At 59.9% G+C, this 17,475-nt stretch overlaps 2 protein-coding genes across 4 annotated transcripts; both read right to left on the bottom strand.

Annotated features, from left to right (window-relative positions):
• Nucleotides 1–3,583: 3,583 nt before the first annotated feature.
• On the bottom strand, nt 3,584–5,690 carry HAMP (hepcidin antimicrobial peptide). The gene is made up of 3 exons (XM_008515112.2): nt 4,992–5,690; nt 3,917–3,985; nt 3,584–3,808 (listed from the first exon to the last, which is right to left on the bottom strand). The coding sequence occupies exons 1-3, from the start codon at nt 5,076–5,078 to the stop codon at nt 3,704–3,706; spliced, it is 261 nt and encodes an 86-aa protein (XP_008513334.2). The 5' UTR covers nt 5,079–5,690; the 3' UTR covers nt 3,584–3,703.
• Nucleotides 5,691–7,346: 1,656 nt separating this feature from the next.
• Nucleotides 7,347–17,109, bottom strand: USF2 (upstream transcription factor 2, c-fos interacting). Of its 3 annotated transcripts, none has more exons than XM_070632618.1 (10): nt 16,568–17,109; nt 16,256–16,302; nt 16,037–16,155; nt 15,706–15,906; nt 15,131–15,281; nt 14,934–15,021; nt 14,576–14,634; nt 8,363–8,457; nt 8,072–8,200; nt 7,347–7,983 (listed from the first exon to the last, which is right to left on the bottom strand). In XM_070632618.1, the coding sequence occupies exons 1-10, from the start codon at nt 16,627–16,629 to the stop codon at nt 7,894–7,896; spliced, it is 1,041 nt and encodes a 346-aa protein (XP_070488719.1). In that variant the 5' UTR covers nt 16,630–17,109; the 3' UTR covers nt 7,347–7,893. The 3 variants fall into 3 exon arrangements, with proteins under 3 accessions (XP_070488719.1, XP_070488720.1, XP_070488721.1); XM_070632619.1 differs by having other exon boundaries at nt 15,706–15,937; nt 16,568–16,763; XM_070632620.1 differs by lacking the exon at nt 15,706–15,906 and having other exon boundaries at nt 16,568–16,778.
• Between the last annotated feature and the right edge of the window lie 366 nt (nt 17,110–17,475).

Raw genomic sequence — 17,475 nt, 5'->3', positions numbered from 1 at the left:
TCCCTCTGGGAACACTTGTCTGCCCCAGCCCACCTCCCACACCACTGCAGCCACAGGCTCCCAGCTGGGATGTCGCTTCCTCTGGAAGCCCACCCTGCCCTTCTCTCCAGGCCAAGCCCCTCCATTTAAATGCTGCCTGGTCCTGTCCTCAGCACATGGGCTGGCCAACCTGCGCTGTCCACCAGCGTGGGAGATCTCAGAGGGCAGGCTTTCTGCATGTCTGCCTGTCTGTCTGTCCTGTTCACCTGGGTCTCTGGAATAGTGCTTGGTGCACAGAGAGTGCTCCACAGTGGCCCTCCTGCCACCCCAGTCCCTCCCTTTGGTCACAACCTCTGCAAGGTGGTGGGGGGAGCTGGTGGCGGTGTAATTAAGGGGAGTAGTCATTTGACCATGAGCTGTTCTGAGGGCATCTTCTGTCCTCCTTCAGGCCACAGCATGGGGCAGGAGGGAGGGTCCTTTCTCCCGAGGGAGAACCCGGCGTGGTGAGGGTTGAGGGGCGGGGAAATCCCTCAGCCCTGGGAGTGAGGAGTCAGAGAAGGCTGGAGGAAGGGGGAGGGGAGTCCCACCCCCACCTCGGGCTTCATGATGTCAGACTCTGCCCGTGCCTTTCCCAGCCAGGGACAAAGGCCCATTGAGAGTCGGGTGGGGCTTGAACGCCTGGGTCCCAGAGAAGACGGGGGCCTGGTGCCTGGGCTTCAGGGGAGGACATGACTGAGATCCTGGGGTGCTTGTATGTCACAGCCTTCAGCGTCAGTGCCAGCCGCCTTGAGGTCGTGTGCCTGTGCAGCGTGAGGTCCATCTCTCCATGTGTGAACAGAAGGCTGTCACGGGGGGCAGAGGCACAGCGGGGGTGTCCCACAGAGAGTGCTGGCAACTCTCACTGGAGTCTGGAATCTCGGGGCTCCAGACCACAGGAGGACTGGGGAGCACACGTGGCCTGAGGCGAGGAGCCACACTCGGGCCCGGCTGCAGGGCTGCCAGACTGCCCCGTCCTTCCAGACCAGGCAGGTGTGGTGGCCACTCTGACAAAGTACCGCTCTCTGAGTGGCTTAAAAACCAGATTGATTACCCCACAGGGCTGGAGGCTAGACATCTGCTGTCATGAAGTTGGCAGGGTCGGTCCTTCTGAGGGCTGTGAGGGAGGGATCTTTTCCAGGCCTCTCTTCTTGGCTCCCAGACGGCCACCATCACATTCACACGGCATTCCACTGCATGCAGGTCTCTCTGCCCAAATTCCCCCTGTTTATAAGGAGACCAGTCCTGTTGGATTAGGGCCACCCCAGTGACCTCATTTTAACTCGATTATCTCTGGAAAGACTCTATCTCCAAACCAGGTCCCATCTGAGGTCGTAGCAGTTAAGACTTCAACATATAAATTTTGAGGGACAGCATTCAACTCCTAACAGCAGGAGTTCAGATTTTTATGGGAAATATCTTAATTCTTAGCCCAATTTTACCTAAAACACTGTGCAGACTAAGCAAAACTCATCTCAGAGCAGAATCGAGCACTCAGGCCCGCCTGGTTAATGCTCTCAAGCAGAGCTGCTGCGTCTTCCGACCACGCAGGAGGCACTGGCTACCCTCAGCCAGCACTGGCGGCTTCCCACCAGGAGTCCTCAAGTGTGGGACTGGGGCGGCCAGCAGCATCAGTGTCACCTGGGAGCTTGTTAGAAACGCAGGCTCTAGGGCCCCCCTCAGATCTGCTCCGTCGGGAGCTCCAGCCATCTGCATCTTGCCAGACCCTCCAGCAGACTCTGGGGGCAATCTGAAGTCTGAGTCCCTCTGCCTCTTGTCTCTAGGACCACCTGGAGAACTCACTAAGATGAGAGAAGAGCACTCCGGGTCATGAAATGTAATTAGGAATCTCACGTTGCCCACCTCCCAGGTATTTACCAAGGGGTCTGAGAGGCCTCCACCGTCCCTGTCAATTCTGACCCTTTACATTGATGAGCCATTGGATGGTTTCCAAAACTATGTCACACTCACGCCACACTGAGCAGCTCAACAGCCCTGGCCAGAGGAGCTGAGTCCTGAGAGATGCTTCTCTCCTCTAACAGATGAGGGGCGGGGTTTCAGAGCCAGGAGAAGATGCCTGTGAGATCCCGCCGCCAATAGGGGGCCAAGATCTCCATCTGCCTCCCCCGACCCCACTTCAGTCTCCTCCAGGAGAAGCTCTCCCAGAGGAGAGCCCCCATGGATTCTGGGGCCGAAGGTAGAAGTTTGTGGGGGATGAGCCCAGATCCCAGGTGGGTGTAGCTTGGCTCACAGAGTGTTGATTCAAAGAATCGAATTCCTTTAATCACTTACCAATATTTTAAAAATCAGGAAATTTCACATAAAATAACGATCGGCACCTTCTCTGGAAAAGTAGCTCCAGCCGTCCATGTTTGGCCTGCCTTTGGGCCTGGCAGCCACCTCTAGATGGGGCCCCGGCTTCCCCACTCACTATCTGCACATGACACGGAGGCCAGATGGCCAAGGCCCTTTATCATCGTGCTAATGCTCGTGTTTTCTTACAGGCTAACAAGATAGGGGAATATATCTTGTTTCTCTGTTTCATCCAAAGGGGGGAAATCGGATAAATTGAGAGGAATATAGCTTTCGAGAAAAAGGGGATGAGCCGAATTCCTTGTGGAGGTGGACAGTATTCTGTGTGTCTCATGTGCAAAGTGTGTCCTTGCTGAGAAGATACAGCTGCGGATGCTGCTGTGAAGCACACCCACCACCCCACCGCTAACCGCCCCGTCTGGAAGGTCAGTGGTTCTCCGCCTTGTTGGTCCCAGGACCCCTTCTACTCTGCAGAATTACTGAGGACTCCAAAAAGCTCTTGTTTAAGTGGGCTGTGTCTATTGTTACCTATTGTAACAGAAAGGAAAACTTGGAAAATGGTAAAGCACAAGATAAGCAAGCACACGATCCATTGGCCGTCAGAGTGATGATGTCATCACGTGTCACAGTCTCTGGAAGACTCCCCTGCACGCTCACAAGAGAAAAAGGCAAGGGACGTTGCAGTGGCTTCCACTTGCGGAAGCCCAGGAGGTGTCCCCAGACCTTCCTTGGAGAACACTTGCCAGGCATTGGAATTTGTTACTCCTGTTTCAAGAAGACTTCAAGGAGAGGAAACTTTGTTAAACTTTGATTTCCTGCTGTTGCAACATAAATTCCAGGTTTTTTTTTTTTTTTCTTCTTCTTCTTGTTCTTTGTTTCTTTTTGTTTTGTTTTGCTGAGGAAGGTTAGCCCTGAGCTAACATCCATGCCAATCTTCCTCTATTTTCTATGTGGGTCACCACCACAGTATGGCTGATGAGTGGTGTGGGTCTGCACTGGGGAACCAAACCTGGGCTGCTGACGTGGAACACGCTGAACTTAACCAGTAGGCCACGGGGCCGGCCCCAAGAAAAGAAATAGGTCTTTTGAAGTGAGGAAAGAAGATGAATAGAAATCAAATTTCCTTCACCAGGCTTCCTTGCAGCCCCCTGTACACACCAACCCTGCACACCCGACCAGGGACTGGCCCTCAGAGGGCAGGGGCCAGAACAGAACGTAGGCCTTTGGCAGGGAGAAAGGGCAACAGACACTATGGTTTGGAAAACAAGAGAGAACGAGCATTTTATTCCAAGACCATTCACCGAGCGAGCGAGCGTTGGAAGGCAGCAGGAATAAATAAGGAAGGGAGGGGAGGCCCGGGGCAGGGCGGGACGGCTCAGGTCTTGCAGCACCAGCCACACTTCTGTTTGTTACAGCAGCCGCAGCAGAGGGTGCAGATGGGGAAGTGGGTGTCTCGCCTCCTTAGCTGGTGGAGCCCAGGCTGTGGAAAGAAGGGAGAGTGAGCGGGCTGGGCTGTGGAAGGAGGGAGAGCGAGCGGGCCTGGGCACAGGGATGGGCAGGGGGGTTCAGAAGGCTCAGGTGCTCTCACCATCAAGCCGGCCGCTGCTCCAGCCATTCCAGCTGCGTCCTGGGTCTGGAGGTCTGCGAGCTGCCTTGTCTGGAAAGCAGAAGAATACGCAGATGGCAGGGGCCCGGCAGAGCCCTCAGACTTGCCCCCACCCCAGCTCCTCCCCGAGCGGCTGGCGCCCGTGGCTCGGGGGGAGTCCTAGGAGGGGCTGGCTTCCTGGCCTTTCTCGCCTTCCCACGGGCAGTTCTTCCTACAATGGCCCTAGATCTGGCTCCTTCTCTCTCCACAGCTGCCCCTCCTTCTCAGGACATCACCCTCCCTGGCCTGGATGCCAGTGCCCGTCCGTGACAAGTGCCCCTGCGTCTCGCCCCTTAGAATCCGTTCCCTACGCCTCGTCAGCCCCATCGTGGCTTTCTCCATTTGAAAACCCTGCAGGGCTCCCCAGCTGTGGAGGAAAACCAGTTTTTGCTCAGCTGCCCATGGGACGTGGTGTGACCCCCTCCCTCTCATCTCCAAGTTCATCGGCTTCACCCACTAAACCCTGGTCCTCGATAATGCCCTGCTCACCGTCGCCTCGGGCTTCGCTTGTCCTCTTCTCTTCTCCTCCAGGTCATAGGGCACAGAGCATTCTCTAACAGGACTCTCCTGCGTGACCACCAGCCCTGATCCCAGCTAAAGCCGCCCCCCACCGTGGGCGCTCCACCACCATCTTTTATGTTATTCCTGAACGGCATTTACTCAACACAGTTATCTTATTTATGCTTTAATTGTTCATTGACTAATTCCCTGACCAGGATGTAAGCTCCATGAGAGCAAAATTCTTCTCTCATCTACCTTGTTCACAGCTTGATCCCCACCGTCTGGACTAGGACTTCAGAGGAGGTACTCCATAAATAGCTGTGGCGTTAGAGCGGGGCCCCCAGTCTCTGCCCCTCGGGACCCCATCTCTGTACTTTAAGCAGCCACCTGGTCCCGCTTTCCCTGCGCTGAGCTCTGTGCAGTGCGTAGGGCTCCCCGGCTGCCGTCAGCAGTCCCCTCCCGGGTCCTGGCTCTCCGGTCCTGGCCACCCTGCTGTGCCAGACCCCAGGGCTCTCACCTGGTGTGGAAGAACCGAGCCACTGGTCAGGCTGGCCAGGAGAAGGAGCAGGAGGCAGGCAGCCCGGATGTTCGTGTTCAGAGCCATAGTGTCGTCCGTCTGGCTGTCCTGCTTTGGCGTCCAGGACTTGCGCTGGTGTCTGGGGCCCGGTTTCTGTTGCTTTTATGCTGCCTACTGGGGGAGGTGGGGGTAGTAAGCCCCCTCCCCTTTGCCCTAACTCATTTCCAAGAAGGTGGTGGCGCCGAAAAGACGGGAGAGATAAGCGGGAACAGAGAGACAGGGAACAGGGTTGTGTCACCCTCAGCCAGCAGAGGTGTGTCCAGGGGGTGGGGCAGACGGGGCTGCAGACACACGCCTCTGCCAGCCACCTGAGAAACTTTCCCCAACCTGACATCACCCTGTTGTTCCCAGAAAGACTCCCCCTTTGGCTGCAGAAGCTGAACAGGTCCATGAGCAGGAGCAATTCCCCACCTGTCCCTGACGTCCCCATTCAGTGGAGGGTGGCTGTCACTCACTGGGCCCTCAGGGGTGCCTGGCACAATTCCCACTGCTTCAGGTTCTTGTCGCACGTGCGTAGGTTCTGGGGGGGACACCAGCAGCCAGACGCAGGAGTTGGTGTTGGCACATGTGGGATGTTTTCTAAGGACCAGAACCTGAGTATCAGATGTGGCCCTGTATCTGGAAAACGCTCCTGTGAACTCTGGACCGTACAAGATGGCAGGAGCAGTCCTGCTGACATCTGACGGCTGCGTCTTGGCTGCCAGCAGATGTTGTGACTCACTTTGCACTAATTCAGCCTGGGCCGCCCCTCGTCTGAGCGGCTGTGGCCTGCAGGGATCTGCTCTGGGTCCGGGGTCCATCACTGCCTTCTCAGCCACCGACCCGAGGCCTGGCTTCCCAGACCCTGTCCCTCTTCGGAACCCACCCCGCCCACCCCGGAGACTTGTTTTCTTCACTTTACAGGGGGACCAAAGGCAGAGATCGGGGCACTGCCCAAGCTCGCTCAGCCAGAGGCAGAGCTGGGATTCCAGCCTTGGCAGCCCGACTCTGCGGCCTGTGCTCTCGTCACCAGGCTTCCCGCCTCCCCGAGACACGGGAGGGCACAGTGGGGTGTGCTGGAGCTGGCTCTTCTTGGCTCAGCGGAGCTCACTGTGCACAGCTCACCCCCAACTCCACATCCAGCAGCCTTGTGTTGGTACCTTGGAACCAGCAGTGGTGGGAGTATTCACGCCACAGACATGGGCCAACACCACAAACCAGGGCTCTTTTTCTTGGAGAGGTTTCCCAGGACACCACTCGATGAGGAGATGAACCCCAGCTGCCTGACTGTGGCAGCCTCATTCCTGTCCACTTCCCGAAGCATCTTAGGGTGCACACAGCCCAGAGGAAGCACCCACCTTGACTCCAGAGAGGGGCCTCTGGCCATTTCGCTGCCCTGACTCACTCTAGGGCCATCCAGTGTCAACCCATCACTGGAGCCTGGGGATGACGCTGCTGAGGAATGGACACTTCTTCCCGGCCTGGAACCGCTGCCAGGACCCACTCAAAACCACAAGGTGGGGTGTCCCCTGGCACCTGCCTCCCCATTTCGTCCAACGCAGCTCCACCTGCCACACACTCCCTCATTCAGAGATGGCTACAGAGGAAGGGCCGGGAAAAGGAGACAGGGCTCTCAGAGAGAAGAGCCCAGCTGGGGGCATCTGGGGTGGGGCAAGGTGGAGAGCTCCGCAGGGTGGCCGGCCCAGCAGGCCTGGACCCTGGGAGCGGAGGGAGCTGCACAGGGCTGCGGGAGGAGGTGACCTGCAGGAAGTGCTGCACGCTGGGCCCAGGAGACGCCACAGCATCCCCCAGCACTGCCAGGCACCACTGCATCTCGGCTCAGGCCAGGTTTCATCATCAGCCAGGGGCAGGGGTCACAGCACAGGCGCCAGAGCTGCGGTGCAAGGCGACAGGCTGACGGGCCAAGCCTGGCCGCCTGGCCATCTGCCCTTCCTGGGGGTGGGGGGCTCAAGGCCAGGCCCACCATTGGCTGCTGTAGAGGGGAGGGCTGCAACCCCAAAGCATACGGCCAGGAGCCAGTTCTGTTTTGAAGAACTGGTGACATGGGAGACCCCAGCCTCTCCTCCAAAAACATGGGACATGTCCCTGACCCTGGCTCCCCTCCCCCCACACCAATATGCACACCTGGGGCCTCCAAGAGGATATTCCCTCCTTTACTCCTCCACCCATCCAACCAGACTGGACACCAGTGATGCAGGGCCGCAGGGCTGGGACACAGCCACGGACACCACAGCTGGGGCCCTGCCCAGACCCCGGGCCCCCTCCCAACACCTGAGATCAACAGATACACAGAAGGACAAGGCGGGGCCACATGGGGCCAGTTTATTGCAGTTAAATACCTCTCTCTCTCTCTCTATTTTTTTTGTCCATTTTTCCATAAAGAAAATTAAAACACACACACACACACCCAAAGGGGAGCAGGGATCCAGAAACAAGAGGTGGGGTGGGACGTGGCCCCCCTGCTTAGGCCTAGGCCCCAGGGATGGCCCCCCACAGGCTCCCTCCCTTCCCGTAAGCACCCTGTCTCAGTAGCTCCAGAGATCGGGGAGGCAGCGGGATGCGGCAGGGCTCGCCTCCTCCCTCGCCTCCAGGGGAGCCGCTAGAAGTACGGGGCTCGGGCTTGGTGGGGCCAGAAGAGGGGAGGAGACAGACGGGGCAGGGAGGATCTCATTTCCACGTCGAGGAGAGCGGTGCGCGCTTATCCACAGAAATGCATGATTTCTCCCCGTTTTTGTTAAAAATCTACTATAAAAAAACGCAGCTGGGGGAGGGGCATGTGTCCCTCTCTGTGCTAAGGGCTGGGGAAGGGGACAGCCGGGGCCGGCAGCACGGCGGGCGGGCGTCACTGCCGCGTGCTGTCGCCCACCATCTCCAGGTTGTGCTGCTGCAGCTGGGCGCGGAGCACGGCGTTTTCATTCTTCAGCTCCTCGATCTGCAGGCACGACAGGGACAAGGAGCAGGGGCTGGCTCGCCGCCCCTGGGGGCTCCTGGGTCCCCCAGCTCCTGGTCCTGGCACCCACCTGCTGCCTCAGGAGCTCATTGTCCATCTGCAGCCGCTCGGCCTCCTTGAAGGTCTCCTGCATGCGCTGGTTGGTCTGGCGCAGCTCGCGGATGTAGTCGCAGGCCTTCGACAGGATCCCTCCTTTGCTCTGGGGGTGGGCAGAGCATGAGCCAGCACTGCCCGCTGGCCCCTGCCCGCTGGCTCAGCCCAAGACACTGCCTGCGCCCAGCCGTCAGGCAGCCTTTCTGGACGGGGCTGGGGGACTGGGCCCTGGGCAGCACTGAGGGCCAGGGGGGCCAGGGGCACTCACCGCTCCCGTCTTGCTATTGTCTGCGTTACAATCTGGAATGATTTTTGAAAGCTGGACGATCCAGTTGTTGATCTTGTCCCTCCGCCTCCGCTCCACTGTAGGAACAACAGGGATAAAGATGGCTGGGTTCACATCCCTTTCTGGGCACCCGGGCCATGAACATCCCGAGGGAGAAGGTGAGACCCACGGTCGCTGAGGCACAGCGCGGGCCTTGCCCAGGTCACAGTGCCGGCAAGCGCAGACCAAGCACAGGCAGCTGCCTCCATGCCTGCTTCGCACCGCTTCTCAAGAGGAACAAAGAAATCCTCACCCTCGAGGGCCACACACCCCGAGAGCAGAATCTGGGGACTGGGTTCATTTTGTTTATCCACCCAGCATATTTTTAAAAATCTGAGATTAAAAATAAATAAATAAAACAATAATAAAACTTTAAATAAATAAAACTTAAAAATCAGGCAATTTCACATAATAATTGGCATCTTCTGAAAACTGGAGTTGTAGCTTCAGTGGGCATGAGTTCCTGGGAAGCAGGGACAGGCCAGAGGCCCCTCTACACAGGCCCCGGGTGCCCCTCCCTGGTCCCCACAGGCCCCGCATGTGACTCTCCACAGTCCTCGTGTCTCCCCAGAGCCCTGGCCCTGGATTCTGCTCTCCTCTTCATCTTTAAGATCAGTGTGACAGTGGCTCACCCCTGCAAACCCTTCTCCAGGCCCAGCAGCCAGTCCCAGCTCCCCCGGCTGGCGCACGTGGCTCTCAGGGGCCTGGCCCACCCGGGTACTGGGGCACGCAGGAACAGCATGAACCCCACCTAGAATGCCAGCATGGCAAACTAATGGAAGATTTTACTTGAAAAATCCAGATTTGTGACTTCATTTCCTAAAACGCCATAATCTCACTGTCAGCTGAGCTGAGTGGCCACTGCCCCCTTCAGACAGGGCATGTGTCTTCTCTCTGGCGCCTCATCTGGCTCACATCACGACCTCATGACAGCTGCCTGGGGTCTGCGGGCACCAGAGCTGAGACCCTGGCTGGGGGCCCCCTGAAGCGAAACCGTCCCAGCCCTCCCTGCCCAGCCAGGCAGAGTCCCAGGCACTGGTGGGAACGCCCAGGAAAGCCCAGTCACCCCCAGCTCTCACCCCACACCCTCATCCCCCTTCCAGGACAGTGCGCAGACAAATGCAGGCGGTGTCAGTGGAAGACAGGGGCCTGGGTGTGTGGTGGGATTTGGAAAGGAGGGCAAAGCAGTCTTTTCCCAGGGTTGGGCGGCACTGCTGGGAGACGGGGGAAGGCTCCAAGTGAGAGTGAGAAAGGAGAGTGGGCCAGAAGCACACCCCACCCCTCCGGTCCTGTGAGGCCAGCATCCCCCTGGACCCCGCTGTTCCTTTAAGGAATGCAGCTGGCCACTACCAGGCACGTGCCACTGCCTTCTCTCGGCACCTGGTTTTGTCTATTCATTGCTGACCACCCCTTCTCCACCTCCAAGGGCCCCCACTGGGCCCTGGGTGACAACACCCTCCTACGCGCACTCTCCTCCTCCCTGGTCCCCTCTCTCGTCCTCGCTCTCCTCTCTTGCCCAAACCTGGGCCCCATCGCTGTAGGGGTGAGCTGAACCCTCCCAGTGAGGACAGCCACGTCTTATGACCTTTGGGAACTCTGTGGCCACAAGCAGCAGCAGAGCTAAGAGTCCAGCGCAGGCCTGGCGGCATGGCCCACTGTGTCCCTCGGCCGCATGCTCCACCCCCAAGGATTGACCTGAGGAACCTGACGGCACGGGGCTCCCTGGTGTCCTTCTCCCCGCTCGGCAGCCCTACACTGCCTGGGCTCCATCACAGCTGCAACTCATGCATATTCCTCATTCCCAACCACCAGGGGACGGGGGCGGGTGTGTGGTGCAGCTCCAGTTTACATTTACTTTGTAAAACGTACTGCCTGCTCTACTGTGTGCTGGGCACCCCAGAAGGCCAGAGTCCACGGTGGGCTCGTCAGTCCTGCTGGCACCACTGTGACAGGCACATGAACAGGGCACACTGACACCAAAGGATATATGGCCCCTGATGATGGTGCCAGGCGCCTGGGGAAGGCCAGGGCGGAGTGCTGACCTCTGTATGGAAGCGGGCTGGGTCTATCTTCAGAGAAAGACTTACGAAGGAAACATGGGGCTGGTGTCCGAGGGGAGGGGCACTGGGCAGACAGGTGGCAAGACCCCAGAAATTCTAGGGGGAGAGAGGAGCGCAGTGGCAAAAGAGGCTGTGAAGGCCCTGACTGCCCTGCCAGCGAGTCTAGACCTCGTCTCTGCCCCCAGGGTGCCGGCCCTGAGCCTGGGCCTTTCACTGAGCAGCTGCGAGGTTCAGGCCCAGGGCTGGGAAGACCACGTCGGTACATTTGAAATAGACGACCAGCTAGGACCAAGGCCACGTCCATTTCACAGAAGTGCTTCAGTTACACCCACGTGACATCAAAACACAATTTAGAAGCCAAATCTGCCAGGACCGAAGGGAGAAATGGACAAAGCCACAAATGCGGTTGGAGACATCAACACTCCTCTCTCAGTAGCTGATACAACAAGGAGACAAAAAATCAGGAGAGAAACCAGAATGCCGTCAGCCAAATCGACCTCGCTGACGCGGAGGGACACGGCACACGCAGCGGCAGCAGACACGTGTGCTGTTCCAGGGCCCACGGAAACTGACACCAAGACAGACGGTATTTGGGCCCGTAAACTAAATTAAATTCAGTAAATTTCAAGGAACTGAAACTATAGAGAGTATGCTTCTGATCACAACAGAACTAAATTAAAAGTCAATAACAAAAGGATATCCAGAAAACCCACAAATGTTTGGAAGTTACGCAACACACTTTTAAATAACCCATGAGCCAAAGAAGAAATCACAAGGACAATTGGGAAAACCCATCCAAATGGGACGTAGGTAATGCAGCCTCAGCGCGAAATTTGTGACTAGAAAGGCTTGTGTTAGGAAAAAAGAAAGGTTCAAAATCATCTTAAAAAACTAGGGAAAAAAACCCAGAAAATTAAACCCAAAGTAGAAGGTATGAAAGTAACATTAAGAGTGGAAACTAATGAAACAGGAAAAGCAATTCCATCCGGCACTGAAAAATCAGATTTCACATGAAGATCTGGATTTCCGGTTTCTCGAGGTTCTGGCAACAGCGGCCCCAGTTCTGACCTGGCAGCACGGAGCTGGCGCTGCAAGGCTGCCCTCCAGCGGGACTCGGGGGCCCCCTTCACCGTGGGGCCCCGTGTGCCCCTTCTGACAACCAAGTGTCCTCACTCCCTCAGGCCCCCGAGTTTGTGACCCAGAGATGGGCTCCTGTGGTACCAAGAAAGTGTGGGAAAGGGGGAAAAGGAGGAACAAGAAGCTGACAAGTCCACTTGGGCACAGAGTCTCAGGGCTTGCGGGTGTGACGGAAGGAGAAGATGGCAGTCGACGGCGCCCTGGCCTTCGTCTCCGGCTTGGGTAACTGTGGCAGGGGCGCCTCCGCTGCTCTGAAAAGAGAAACGCTGCACGGAAACCTTGGCGGCGGGGGACAGCAGCTCCTGCTTGGACAGGCTGAGTTTCAGATATCTCAAGGACACCCAGAAATGGAGATTCAGAATGGGCAGTTCAAAATACGGGCCTGATGTTCAAGAGAGGAGCACGGAACAGAAGCGCAGCTTTGCACGCTGGTGGCACTCAGGGTGCGGGAGAAGCCCGGGCAGACAGCGTGTGACAGTGCCCACCTTCTCAGAGTCACAGGCTTTCTTCTGGAGAAAGCCAACAGACCCAGAGGATGACGAACACTACAGCTGCGGACAGGGTTTGGGGATACTGACCACCCCTGGGCCTTACGTTTGACTCTCCTGAGGCCGACGGAACAGGGGACCAGACCCTACGAAACACCAACAGGCGAAGCGGCTCCCCAGCTCTGCCCACTGTGAAGAACTTGGGGAACTTGCTGAACTACAGACACCTGGGCCTCCCTGACCTGCCCACTCAGAACCTCTGAGGATGGCCCCGGAGACCCTGAGCGTTAACAAGCTCCCCGGGGCCCCGAGGAGCAGGCCGGGAAGCAGAATCAGAGTGGGGAGGGCAGAAGGAACATTCCCGAAAGGAGGAACAGGCAGGGTCAGATGCTTGGAGCACACACAGGGAAAGAAGCCAGCGGATTTGGCAATGAGGTCGTCACGGGTGACCTTAAACGGAGACTTTTCGGCAGAGAAGTGAGCCAGACTGCCCAGGGAACAGGAGGGCTGGGCAGAGGGTGGGTCACACACTGCAGGTTAGGAGGGAGGGTGGGGTGGGGGCAAGGTCACGAGGAAGACTGCTCTCGGCAGGATGCGAAGATCAAGACTGTCTCGGGTGGATGAGTCCAGCGAGAGGCAGAGAGAGAGCGGGTGGGAGGCTGGGCGGGACCCCCGTGTGGTTTACTGCAGTCACAGTGGCTGGCCCGCCACACCGCTGGCAGCTCAGACACCTCAGCTCACTGAAGCCTCGCCATGAGCCTCAGCGGTCGTCAGGCCAACACGGATCCAAAGGACCAAACAGGTGCAGAGACAGAGCCAGCCTCAGGTCGCCCTGCCTGGGAAGCCGACCACAACCCCGCAAACCCAGAAGGCTCGGACACACCCCGCCCTTCAAACCCCCCTGACCTCATCACAATACCCCAATTTGCAGCCTTGGGCTCTTCTCCCGCAGCCCTCCCACTCCGAGTCCTATCTCTGGCCCAACATCCACGGTCACCTCTGACCTTCCCAGCCTCTGGTGTCCCAGCCTTACCATCCAGCCTCTGCACACAAGCCCCTCTGCTGGCTGCCCCACAAAATGGCCTAAAAACCCAGGAGCAGGGATGCTGGAAGGGCCTCCTGCGAGGCCCCGTGTGATCCAGCGCTGGGCAGCCCTCCCGCAACCCCGCCAACTTCCTCTGCCCTTTCCTGAATTCTGCTCTGCTTCAAGGCCTGCTGTGGGCCTTGCTTGTCCCTCTGTCTGGGACTCTGCCCCAGACACTGGGCTGGCCCATTCAGGCCTCAGCCCATGGAGCACCCTGCCGCCATGTGTCTCCTTAACCTACACGGCCTGAGCTGCTTCCTCCCTGTGACACCACCTGACGTCACCAATATAGCTTTGTGTGATTTCTGTCTCTGCCGCCAGAACGAACACTGAACACCAAGATCTCGCTGCACCCGAGGGCCTGGCCCAGGTGCTGGGCCAGCAGGAACGTGCTGAACGAACGCCTGAGCTCAGGGAGCTGCTAGGTCACAGGAGGCTGCACAGGCCCGCCCCACCAAACACCTCAGGACGCTGGGGCCTCAGTTGACACTCCAGGCCTTCCTTGGCCTCCTGGCTCCCCTCCAAAGCACTGCACGTGGAACTTCTGCCACTACCACACCAGCTCCTTGAAGTAACTCCACTCCACTCCACTCTGCAGCCTGTGCTCCATTCTGCCCGACAGGCACTCCCAAAGGCCACCTCCCTGGGGAAGTGTCATCTGATCCCCCGGTCAGGGCCGAGCCAGACACCAGCCTCCTTGACACACGGGACCAGGCCCCACACCTGGCACAGGACACAAGCTGCCCAGCCCGGAGTCCACCTTCAGGAAATATCTCCTGAAAAGGTGTGTAAGTATTCCTCCAGACTCGCATGCTGCTATGCCCACTGCAGTGGCTACTCACTGGGGGCAGGGGTTGGGGGGGTGGGGGTGGGGTGGGCGACAGCACTAGGGAACAGCACGGAGAGCCAAGAGCACCTTAGGCTGGGAGGCGGTGTTTCTGGGAAGGGCAGGATACTCCAGCATCAGCCAGGGCACAGCCACCTGCAGTTCAGCCCCATAGGGGCTCCCTATCAGACCAGAGCAACTTCTGCAAGCCAGGCGGCCAGAGAAGGAGGGAATCGAGCACAACAGCTGCCACACGGAAACGCGGGTCCATGTGAGCCAGATCAACCCAATTCTTCAAGAAGTAGAGAAAACCCACTGAATATGAAATTTACCATTTAGATGGTGGCCACTAACTCAAAATCACCAGCCAGGATGACAAGACACACCCCGGATCACACCTCCTGCCCATGTGTTCCTGATAATGAACTTCCCCTGACCCGTTTCTACTTTTCTAGCATTCAACAAACACCTCTCATGGCCTGCAGCACGCTTGGTGATCTGTGACTCCGAGCCCCAGGCCTGGCTGTGCCTGTGGACCCAGGAGCTCTGCCTTGACCTTACCCTCGTTGTGCTGAGCTCTCCTTCTTTCATCCCGTGGTGTTCTGGTTCCATCAATTTTCCTGGAAGTGGGAAAAAATGAGCACGTGTTATCTTGGGTCTCGTCTGCCCAAACGTTTACTAAGGAATCAGACCTGAAAATTATCTTTGTCAGATAAATCCATATGCAGAAGAACAGAAATGAAAATACTATTAACACCAGACAAGCAGAAACAGACGAAAAAATACACCGACTGCCTGCTGTGTGCTCAACTGCTTGGCTCTGCTTCCAGAAAACCTCCCCTTCCTGTAGCCCCTGCACGTCCTCTGTGCAGGCCCTCCCAGTGTCCCCTGATCCTGAGAGCAGGTCTCCTGCACGTACGGGGAGTAGGGGTGTGTCCGGGGTGCGATCGTCCTCTGCGTTCCTGTCTGAAGCACATCCTGGGGCGTCATCATGACGTAGAACTGGCCTACAGGCAGAGCAGGGGTCAGTGCCGAAACTAGGGGCGCAGTTGGAACTGGCTGTGGGCTTCCCCGCCTGCGAGGCCTGTTGTGTCCCCTGCCTCCCCCTCCTGTTACCTCCGGCCTGCAAGCTCTGGTCTGTGGTCTGTACTGACACAGCCGTGGTATCCCCCACACTGGACGCAGGGAAATAGGCAAATCGTGCCTCCCCACTGACAGCCTCAGCGGCGGGGCTGCCGCCATTGCTGAAAGGATTCTGGATCACAGCCTGGCAGGAGGAGGACACAGAAGCCATCCTCAGCCATCTCTGCACCCCAACCCATCCACCCATTGCTGCCCTGGATGACATCTATTGCATTCTCTACGGCGGGTGGCGACCCCCTCTGTATGTGCCACTCTGCCCTGTGTCTCACATAGCCCTGGAACTGGGAAGATACTCAGCAACCACTTAGCGACCTGATCCACTTCTACGTTTAAGAGATTTCCTGTTACTGTCATCCCCACTTTACAGAAACAAAAATGACATTCCAAAAATCTTGCCCCAAGTTTCACCGCGCAAAGCAGGGATCTGACCCACACGGCCTGAGGGCCTGAAGGCAGCATCCGCGTCCCGCCTGACCCATCGCCTGGGGATCCCCAAGAGCAAAGTCAGTGACCCCTCTCCATCCCCCCAGGAGTTGCTGGGCACCTACCAGTGGGAAGGGCGCTGCGGGACCTGGGGGCACAGAGGCAGCAGCGGGGCCAGGGCGCTGGGCTGCCCCATCCACACCCACCTGGGTCACAGCCTGCTGCCCCCCCGCGAAAGCAGCCGTAGACACCACACTGACGGCGCCTGCTGTGTCGCCCTGGCCGTCCAGCTGACCATCAGTCACCTGGACTACGCGGTATGTCACCTGCAGGGGGCGGCAGAGCAGCGAGACCGCGCTGGGGCCCAGGCAGGGGCCGGGTCCGCGCCCCTCCCAGCCCGCCCGCCGCCCCTCGCTCGGCCCCGCGCTCGCCGCCGGCTCCGGCCCGCGGCCTCACCTGTCCTCCATTATTCTCTGTGCGGAACTGGTACTGGATGTTGTGGTCGCCGAACGCCGCCTGCTGGACGCTGGCGATGGCCACCGCCGTCTGCTCCTCCGCCCCCGGGCCGTCCCCGCCTGCAGCCGGCGGGGTAGGGGCATGGTCAGCGGGGGCGCGGGCGGGGCGCCCCCGGCCCCCGGGCGCAGGCCGGGGCGCGGCGGACCCGCGAGCACTCACCTTCCTGCAGCTCGACGCCCTCCTCTGCCTCGGGTCCCTTGTCGTGACTGCCGGGAGGACGCGGAGAGGAGGGGGTCAGCGGCCCCGCGCCCCCGCCCCTCCGCCCCGGTGCACGGCCCCCGTCCGCCCGGCCCGGCCTGGGCTGCGGCACCCCGGGACCCGGGGCCGGGGGCGCCACGCGCCGGGCCCCCCTCCCTCTCGGCCTCCATTTTGAGCCAGGCCCGGCGGCCGCTCGGGATCATGGCGGCCCGGCCGCCAGGCCGAAAGGCCGGGGCCAGGGCGCGCGGGGGCGCGGCGGGCCGGCGCCCTTACCTGGCGGCGGCAGCAGGGGTGGCCGAGGCAGCGGGATCCAGACCCGGGTCCAGCATGTCCATGGGGGGGTGGGGGCGGGGGGGGCGCGGGGCCCGGGGGGGAGGGGAGGGGAGGGAGGGAGGGGAGGGGAGGGGGCGGGCGGCCGGGGGGGCCCCGAGCCCGGCGCTCACGCCGCGCGGCAGGAGGGGACGGAGGAGACACGGGAGCCGCTCGCGCTGATCACGGGGACAAACAGTGGGGTCATGTGAGGAGGAGATGCCGCCGCCGCTGCCGCCGCCGCCGCTCCTGCAGCCGCCGCCGCCGCCTCCGCCCGCCCGCCCGCCGGCTCCCGGCGGCTCCGGGCTCCGGGCCGCAGCGCGGCCGCCCCCCGCCCGCTGCACGCGGCCCTCGGGCCTCCTTCCCTGCGCCGCCGCCGCCGCCGCCGCGACTTTTTGGTAACCCGGCCCGGCCTGGACGGCCGCCGCCTCGCCCTGGGTCACCGGCCCGCGAGCCCGCCGCCCGGCTGGCCCCGTCCGGCGGCGGATCGCTGCTGCAGCCGCCGCCGCTTTCTATTTTTTCCCCCCTTTTTTTCCTCCTTTACTTGAGCTGCGCGCGCGCGGCGGCGGCGGCGCGAGCCCGGGCCCGACGCGCGCGGGGGGAGGGCAGCCCCCGGGGAGCGCGCGCGCTGTCTCCGCTGGCGAGCGGGCTCGCGCGGCCCGGGGCGCGGCGGGGCGCGAGGTCGCCGCCACCGTCTCCGCGGCTGCCCGGCGCCCACCCGCGGGCGGCCCAGGCGGACGGCCCGGACGGCACGCCGGGGCCCCGGAGGACGGGCCCTGGTCGCCGGGGACGAGGCCGGCCGCCGGGTTTGGAGACTGGAAAGTAGGTCGGGGGGGAGGGGTGAACAGGGTGGAAGGGAGGAGAGCGCGCAC

The sequence above is a fragment of the Equus przewalskii genome, chromosome 9 (assembly GCF_037783145.1).
Source record: "Equus przewalskii isolate Varuska chromosome 9, EquPr2, whole genome shotgun sequence".
In the NCBI taxonomy this organism is placed as follows: Eukaryota; Metazoa; Chordata; class Mammalia; order Perissodactyla; family Equidae; genus Equus; species Equus przewalskii.
This window is presented reverse-complemented; position numbering and strand designations above follow the sequence as displayed.